At 48.7% G+C, this 9,380-nt stretch overlaps 1 protein-coding gene across 1 annotated transcript; it reads right to left on the bottom strand.

Moving 5' to 3' along the window:
• Positions 1 to 3,139: 3,139 nt before the first annotated feature.
• LOC118236164 (transmembrane gamma-carboxyglutamic acid protein 3) lies at positions 3,140 to 8,424 on the bottom strand. Its single transcript, XM_035434284.1, has 4 exons — positions 8,361 to 8,424; positions 6,495 to 6,540; positions 5,523 to 5,683; positions 3,140 to 5,086 (listed from the first exon to the last, which is right to left on the bottom strand). The coding sequence occupies exons 2-4, from the start codon at positions 6,502 to 6,504 to the stop codon at positions 4,544 to 4,546; spliced, it is 714 nt and encodes a 237-aa protein (XP_035290175.1). The 5' UTR covers positions 6,505 to 6,540; positions 8,361 to 8,424; the 3' UTR covers positions 3,140 to 4,543.
• Positions 8,425 to 9,380: the final 956 nt, after the last annotated feature.

Raw genomic sequence — 9,380 nt, 5'->3', positions numbered from 1 at the left:
AAACACGGGCAGGGCAGAACACGGACAGGGCAGAACACAGGAAGGCAGAGCACAAGGAAAGGTCAAACAAAACACAGGCAGGTAGATATGGTGAAACAAACAGATGTCGGGAACAAACACAAACAATATCTAATGAAACAACAGGAACTCAAAAACACAGGCAGGACAGAGTACAAGTAAGTGGAACAAACACAAACAGGTCACAAACACAGGCAGGTACAAAGGGTCTAAAACATATGCAAGTTGGGAACAAACACAAGCAGGCAGGTACATGTACGTCAGGAGACAAACACACAGTCAGGCACAAAATACAAGCAGGTACAAACGGTTTGCAACGTCGGAAACAAACACAAGGAACCAGCACCCGAGTCAAGGGAACAGAGAACTTAAATAGACAGGGGTAACAAGACACAGGTGAACTCAAAAAGCAATCAAACCAAAAGGAGGGGATAAGACACAGGTGGGAACAATGATGGGATAACGAGACAACCAATAATACAATTATCAGGGGGGGAACAGGACACAAAACAGAAGTGCCGCCATCTGGCGGCCCAACAGGGAAAACGCAGACAGGAACACCGGAACATGACACACACATACAGGAGTATACAGACATAGCAAAAACACACTCATACCCTTCTCTGATAGGTCAATTCCCTGCTGTCTCCAGGGAGTGCAACTACACACACACACATACACACGCTCATACACACACACAATGTTTCATTTTGGGATATTTTGTACAAAGAACTTTGCAAAGCTAAAATGTCAGTTAAAATATCTATAATGTACTGCAGTAAATAAAACCCACATCACTCCTCTTCAGCACACAAATAAAATAAAGATGAGAAGCAGCTTAGATAGTTACATTACAACTGACAGAGTTGGCCAAAATGCAAGAAAAAAAGTTTTGAGTTTAATATCAATCTGACAAAAGCCATTTCACTTTGAGTAAATGTAGGCCTCCAATGGGACACTGCAGCAGAGGATAATATCACATGGGACACTTAGCTTTGAAAGTGATGGTAAAAAGACAGTATGTGGCTTTGTACAAAATCTCCCTGCCCACTGCGCTATACCATTACATTATGCAGTATACACTGCATACAACCTACTACGTACAACATACTAACACCCCCTCAGACTCTAATAACCCCTCAGACTCTAACCCCCTCAGACTCTAATACCCCCTCAGCCTCTAATAACCCCTCAGCCTGTAACACCCCCTCAGACTCTAACCCCCTCATACTCTAACACCCCCTCAGACTCTAATAACCCCTCAGACTCTAATAACCCCTCAGCCTCTAACACCCCCTCAGACTCTAATACCCCTCAGAGTCAAACACCTCCTCAAACTCTAATACCCCCTCAGACTCTAACACCCCTTCAGTCTCTAATAACCCCTCGGACTTTAATACCCCCTCAGTCCACTGTGAGGACTGTGATTGACAGCTGTGACAACAATAAACACACAAGTGGAGAGGTGCGCTGGCGAAGGCGGGGCTGGCTAAAAGACTGACGATAGTTCCGGTTCTGGTTCCGATTCTGAACGCAGAACTGCGCTCTCGTGACACTGGATGCTGGCCGACGGCTCCTCACAGGATCGATCAGAGCCTCGGGCTGGATGGGGTGGGGTTGGGGGGGGCGGGGGGGCTGGATGAGTCAGCAGACATGCAGCATGGCTGCTCCAGCAGACACAGTCACCCAAAGACGTCCCGTCTTGCAGACAAAAGTCTCCAACATGCCGGGCTCCCCATCCAGCAGAGCCAGGGATGCCGTCGCAACCTGCACCCTTTTCCACATACCAGAGACTTCAGCGCCATAAAAAAACTACAACTACCCAGCATGCAACACTAGTGTAGCACCCTTAGCAACAACAGCCACCGAATGCTTTCCGTATATCTGCAGTGTGACTGCAATCGTCATAAAAAAGTAAAAAAACACAGTGCAACAAAAAAAAGTGTAAACAGACAAGAGTGTGGTGTAGACAAACCTGCCTACATTTCATTCAGTGTCCTGGGGCCTGTGTCACAAAGCAGGATAACTGCGCTGAGTAAAACCCAGAGCCCTCCCAAACCTGGAACATGGACTGAAGTAAAAAGTGCTGTTCCGGGTTTTACTTTGCTAATCCTGCTTTGTGATAGGCCCCAGGGTTAGCTGGAGCGCGAGCTTTGCTAATCCTGCTTTGTGATAGGCCCCAGGGTTAGCTGGAGCGCGAGCTTTGCTAATCCTGCTTTGTGATAGGCCCCAGGGTTAGCTGGAGCGCGAGCTTTGCTAATCCTGCTTTGTGATAGGCCCCAGGGTTAGCTGGAGCGCGAGCAAACAGCCGGAGACGGGAATACCGTTTCTCCCCGGGGGCTTTTTACCACACGGTGTGATTTTCCTCTCTGTGTTCCAAGTGTCCGTGTTTGTGTTTGTGTTTGTGATTGTGATTGCGTTCCTGTGTGTGACAGGTCTGCAGGTAATCTGCGGAGGAATGTCTCGGAATCCCACTGGAACAAACACACTTTCTGTTCCCCACACGTCATGCAACGTTAACCACACCGTGTAAACTGCAGGCCTGACGTTTTCTGCATGTGTGTGTGTACGTTTTCTGCATGTGTGTGTGTACGTTTCCTGCATGTGTGTGCACATTTCCTGTATGTGTGTGTGCATGTTTTCTGCATGTGTGTGCACGTTTCCTGCGTGTGTGTGCACGTTTCCTGCATGTGTGTGTGCACGTTTCCTGTATGTGTGTGCACGTTTCCTGCATGTGTGTGTGCGCGTTTCCTGCATGTGTGTGCACGTTTCCTGCATGTGTGTGTGCACGTTTCCTGTATGTGTGTGTGCACGTTTCCTGCATGTGTGTGTGCACGTTTCTTGCATGTGTGTGCACGTTTTCTGCATGTGTGTGTGAATGTTTTCTGTATGAGTGTGTGCATGTTTCCTGCATGTGTGTGCACGTTTAATGCATGTGTGTGTGAACGTTTCCTGCATGTGTGTGTGTATGTTTCTTGCATGTGTGTGCACGTTTTCTGCATGACTGTGTGCACGTTTCCTGCATTTGTGTGCACGTTTTCTGCATGTGCGTGCACGTTTCCTGCATGTGTGTGTGTGCACGTTTCATGTATGTGTGTGCACGTTTCCTGCATGTGTGTGTGCACATTTCCCACATGTGTGTGCACGTTTTCCGCATGTGTGTGTGTGCATGTTTTCTGCATGTGTGTGTGCACGTTTTCTGCATGTGTGTTTGCACTTTTTCTGCAAGTGTGTGTGCACGCATGGCAGATGGCGTGTTACTAATTCTCAGGATGGTTATACATCAGGTAAGAAGGCATTGCATGTGGATGGCCCTGCCTCAACAGTGGCCCTGTGGGTTTAAGCCCCGCCTCAGCGGTGGCCCTGTGGGTTTAAGCCCCGCCCCAGCGGTGGCCCTGTGGGTTTAAACCCCGCCCCAGCGATGGCCCTGTGGGTTTAAGCCCCGCCCCAGCGGTGGCCCTGTGGGTTTAAGCCCCGCCTCAGCGGTGGCCCTGTGGGTTTAAGCCCCGCCCCAGAGGTGGCCCTGTGGGTTTAAGCCCCGCCCCAGAGGTGGCCCTGTGGGTTTAAGCCCCGCCCCAGCGGTGGCCCTGTGGGTTTAAACCCCGCCCCAGCGATGGCCCTGTGGGTTTAAGCCCCGCCCCAGCGGTGGCCCTGTGGGTTTAAGCCCCGCCCCAGCGGTGGCCCTGTGGGTTTAAGCCCCGCCCCAGCGATGGCCCTGTGGGTTTAAGCCCCGCCCCAGCGGTGGCCCTGTGGGTTTAAGCCCCGCCCCAGCGGTGGCCCTGTGGGTTTAAGGCTTGGGCTGCGGCCTCACACTGTTCGGGCCGCTCAGCATCTCTGCATGCATAAGCAGGAGTGTGTGGAGAATCCCCCCCCTTAGGTTTCCAAGCATGCAACAGTTCACATATTTCATTTTGGGGAGGCAGGGGGGAAAAAAAGCCCAAGAAAAGTTCACAGATAAAACAGGGCTTCTTCTGCGCACACAGGTCTTGCCATCCTGGACCGTCACCAAATAAATTTGGCTCACTTCCATCATGTGACTTGGGTTTTTTCTTTCTTTCTGGGCATTTCTACTGAGCAAGCAGGCTGCCCTGGGGAGGGTGTGGTGGGTAGTGGGGGGGGGCAATGGGGGGGGGGGGGGGGGGGGGTAGGACACAGGTAGAGGCAGTGGGCAGGTGAGTGTTGAGGATTCAGGATCCGTTTCGGGAAGATTACAACACTGAAGGAAGGGAGACCAGAATCCGGTCAGAGCTGTGGAATGCGCTCCGTGGTGGACTGCGGGAAAGCTATGGAATGACTGCGGTGCTCCCGACACTGTAACTGCGTTAATACCATGCGTAACCACGACAACCAGCGTTTCTACAGCGCAGGAGTCCAGCGGCAGCCGCCCGAGCACTGCAGCCTGGTCCGCCGCACGCACACACTGCCCCCCCCCCCCCCCCGGCACTGCAGCCTGGTCCGCCACACACACACACTGCCCCCCCCCCTCGTCCGAGCGTGGGGGGGGGGGGGGCACCGCCAGCCCCCCTCACTTTTGCTTGACGATCTCCTCATATTTGGGCGGGGGGTCGCTGTAGGGTGCCGAGGTCTCGTCGCTGCTGCTCTCCAGGTGTCCCGTCACCTCCTCGTAGGAGGGGGGCGGGGTGGCCCCTGACAGGCGGGATGCCACCGAGATGGAGGAGTCCTGCACGTAGAGGGCGCGGCTGTTTGGGGGGTGGGGGTCTGGCAGGGTGGATGCCGACGGTCCTCCTCCTCCCCCGCCGGTCGGCCCCCCGCCCCCCCCCGGCCGCAGGGCGGGCTCGGCGTGCGGGGTTTCGCAGTGGGAGGGGCTGTCCCGGTGCACCAGGATTCGGGGGAGGCTGCGGGAGCTGCGGCTGGCCAGGTAGCGGTTCTGACTGTACGCAGGCCGCCGCCGGGTGGCCTTCTGCAGCTGGCACCTCCAGATGAGGAAGAGCGCGATGATGATGAGGAGGGCGACGCCCAGCAGGGGCACCACCATGTAGACGGTGTCCGTGCGCTCCGAGCGTGACTCTGTGTGCCCGCTCACCGTGTACAGCTTCCAGAACTCCATCTGCGTCACACGGGGGAGAGAGGCTGCGGGATTTATCCCAGACTAAAAACACTGCCTGTCACACAAGCCTACTGCTCCATCTCATTTATTAAAGTTTTCTTTTTCAAATTCCATTAATGGAATTATCTAGTGACTAGAATAAGGGCAGCACAGCTACCATTCCCTAATCAGAAGAGCAGTACCGTGGCCAACCCCTGAACTCACAGGGAGGGCAGCTGAATGGGCCATAGGTGAGATGGTAGGACGTTCGCAAGTGTATGTAAATTCTGCCCGCACACGCCACACTTGGACAGCAGGAACACCTCCTGAGGTTAATGTCATACCTGACTGAACAATTATACACGTCATGGATGTAGAGTTACACGTGTAATCTCTTTCAGAGATAAATTATTTTTCAGTTTCATTTCACTGTTAATTTAGTCGGGCATGTAGTTACCGTTTTCTCCTTGTTCTCAAACACCTCCTTGGCCTCTTCAAAGCTGCAGCTTTCCTCATGGCACTCCCGCTCAATGTTGTCCTGCCTCAGCTCCTCCAGGAATCCGTTGGCTCTTGGAAACCGTTTGAGGAGAGAGTGAGCATCCTTCTGATTTAGGAATGCTGCAAAGAGGTCAGAGGTAAGAGGCCAGTTATGTGCTGCACAGAACAGGGAAGACTGGACAACTCTGAGTGCCCTGAGTGTGTGAGAGAGAGTGGGTATGTGTGTGTGTGTGTGTGTGAGAGAGAGTGGGTATGTGTGTGTGTGTGAGAGAGAGAGTGGGTATGTGTGTGTGTGTGTGTGAGTGTGTGTGTGAGAGAGAGAGTGTATGTGTCTGTGTGTGTGTGTGTGTGTGTGTGTGACAGTGTGTGTGTGTGAGAGAGTGTGTGTGAGAGAGAGCGAGTGTGTGTGTGAGTGGGAGTGTGAGTGTGTGTGAGAGAGAGAGAGTGTGTGTGTGTGAGAAAGATTGTGAGTGTGTGTGTGGTGTGTGTGTGTGACTGTGTGTTTGTGTGAGAGAGAGTGTATGTGTCTGTGTGTGTGTGACAGTGTGTGTGTGAGAGTGTGTGTGTGAGAGAGAGCGAGTGTGTGTGTGTGTGAGAGAGAGCGAGTGTGTGAGTGTGTGTGTGTGTGTGTGTGTGTGATAAAGGGGGTTTTGGTTTCTGGGCTAAGGGGGAACAGTAAAGCCACTTCTCCAGCATCTGACTTTCAGTAACATACTGAACTAATATTCCATCTGCTTCCCTGATTCTGGCAGTTTTGGTTCTGAATTAGTTCACTAAACCCTGCACTTCCTCACGCTGCAGAGGGTGTCTGGCAAGCGGGATTCCTCGCTGGATCCCATTCCCTACCGCTGCACCCCGACCGGGAAGCAACCCGGAATCACCGCCGGAGAAATGAGCACCAATCAGAGGAAGAGACCTGACACACGCTCACCCTGCGCCATGCTGCCACTGCGCAGCCAGGATCGCCACACACGGACCTGCAGAGAGAGAGGCCGGTAAGTTACAGAAATGCCACATGTGCTCATGGGAAATGTAGTTTCTTAATGCTAATAAGGAAGTGAGTGTCCATGAACCATGTAACAACAAAATAATAATAACCTCCGACTGCTAGACAAGCGCTCTTACTTCCTGAGCTATGTCGCCCCCAGATAAATGGACTGCATTTATATAGCGCTATTATCCAAAGGGCTTTACAATTGATGCCTCGCATTCACCAGAGCAATTAGGGGTTAGGTGTCTTGCTCAGGGACACTTCGACATGCCCAGGGCGGGGGATCGAACCGGCAACCCTCTGACAGACTTGAAGGCTTTAAATCCCTGATTGTGCAGTCAGGCTGCTACAAGTAAATGAACAGGGCAGAAAACACAACTTGTTTATCATAAAAGTATAAAAATATCGGTTTTGCAATTAAGAAAAATAATTGTTGGCAATTAGGACTGTGGACAGAGGTAATAGACCACAGCCCATAGCATATGAACACGTACAATTTGGCAATATGTCATAGTTTTCCTGATATTTCAATTTCACAAAATATACTGTACAAAACTATTTGGAAAATATAGAATCATACAAAAATGTACACACTAATAAGAATTACATAAAGATGGTTGTAAATAAAAATAAACAAGAAGTAAATTTCTGGGATTCTCAGTCAACACAATCGATTCAACATTTCCCTCTAGTTGTACATTTCAGAAAAGATGTAAATACATTAGTTACTGGTACTAAGAAAAAAAGTTTTGCGAAAGCAGACATTTGTATTATTTCTAAATGTGGCATCAATTCAACCCACAAATCCAGCGCCCGAGGGAGATGCACCAGCGTTTCTCTCCTCTGTCCTGCACCGAGAGATGTTTAAAGTGTATGAATTTATAGACAGCTACAAATAACGCCATATACCTTTATAAATACATCCCGCCTATAAATACGCCGTCATGGGGGTTACCATGGCAACAGCGAGGAGGTGGATGAGGCGAGATGCAGCGTAAACAGACTCCGAGTCCAAGGCATAATTTAATAATCAAAACAGCGCGAAACGCCTTATTATACACGGCTATGCCGTAGTCTGCAACTCGTCGCGTACAGTTGCTAACAGCCTAGTTAACGTAATTGCCGGCGAGCACGTTCTTAAAGTAGATCAGTGAGCGACGCACACCTTTCGATCTCTACGTGGCTATCTACTAAAACAGGACCAGCAACCGAGAAGCCAAGCTATCTAACGTGTATCAGGGAACTTAAGAGCACTGTAGCACAGTTAGCTATAGCCATCATGGAATATTTACTTTTCCTACAAGAGACCGGCATGATCGATCTGATAAAATATAATTACAAATAATGTCACTCAATTTCAAATCGTAGTTATCTACAGAATGATCGCTCGCCTGCTATTCAACAAGGTACTTTTTAACAGTATTGCCTGACAACTGAATGACTGGTTATCGCTAGATAACAGTAACAGAATTTACATTCGTTTCGTGGCTAGCTAATCGATAAAACATTAATCAGGAAAAAAAAGGTTTAAAAAATTACTCTGGCTAAATTTCTGATTAGGTATCTTAGACAAATCGACACAGAGAAAGAAAACCAGCTAGTAAGCTACCATTATGATAAAATATTCATAAAGATCAGTGTGGAGTGTTTCACAGAGATTTCTGGAAAAAAGACTATGTGATAAGGGTAAATAATTTGATTTACACATCATTCGGTAATATATCTACCTTTTTCCAATTCCGTTATAATTCGGAAACACTCCGAAACACGTGCACGTAACAATGAAATACACAAAAATACACCTACCTTCCACGCTATTGCTAAAACCCTTCCATTCCATCCCTGTGTCCAACAAGAGAGCACCCACACGAGTCACTCATAAATTGTGACAGAGATGCAGGCTAACCAATAGAAAACATGGAATCCCCATTCTTATCCAATAAGAATACGCGGATGTATTCTTTACAAATGAACACCGCCTTTCTTAGTTCAGGGCATCCTGGGTGCTGGAGTTACATTGTAAACCAGCTCTTGACTTCTTCAAAAAAATCTGTAAATCGGCAAATTAGAATTAAACGGAACGTGGTTTTATCCATAGGAATAAACACCACTGCAAGGCTCTCATCCTAATGCTTAAATTAGAAAAAATATCAAGACATTTACGGAATTAAATCAATCTCGTTTTTCTTGCCACACCTTACATTAAAAGACTACAAGTCCCAGCATATCTCATTATTACGCTCGAATGTTTATCAGGTCAGTGAGAGGAAAGCTATGGGTGGGATGAGAATAGAACGAGAGCAGTATAATGTTAACCTAATTAACGAATTGATTAACGTATTTAGTCTTTTACGTGGAATCGTTGTTGTGATTACCGCTGTGGTATACTCCCATAATAAAAATATGTATTTTCCATGGGAATTGATGCAACATTGAAATAATAACTAGACCGCGCGGCCTTACTGTATGCAGGATATTACTAGTAGGCCTAATTGTGAATTCCTAAGATGTTTGCATGAGCGGTTTGTTGTGTTGCTCACGTACTGGGGCGAGGCCTTGGATTCAGAATTGTCTCCTGTCTACAGACTCTCGTATTCGGGATTTCCTTTGTGAGATCGCGCGGAGCGGTGGTTGACACAACGTATTTGTGTTAAAACGGCGTGGTTGACACAAATGACGGCGCGTTTGTCATCTGTATTGCGGATAAAATCGTGACCTGCCATGAAAAAAAAAATGACGTTGGTTTTCAAACTATTCTTATGAAATACCTTTATTGTAGAGGTGGCTTTCTTCTTTACAACGGTTGTAATAAGCACATTTATTTAT

The sequence above is a fragment of the Anguilla anguilla genome, chromosome 9 (assembly GCF_013347855.1).
Source record: "Anguilla anguilla isolate fAngAng1 chromosome 9, fAngAng1.pri, whole genome shotgun sequence".
Lineage (NCBI taxonomy): Eukaryota > Metazoa > Chordata > Actinopteri > Anguilliformes > Anguillidae > Anguilla > Anguilla anguilla.
The sequence above is the reverse complement of the archived record's forward strand: the minus strand, read 5'-3'. Positions and strand labels throughout refer to the sequence as shown.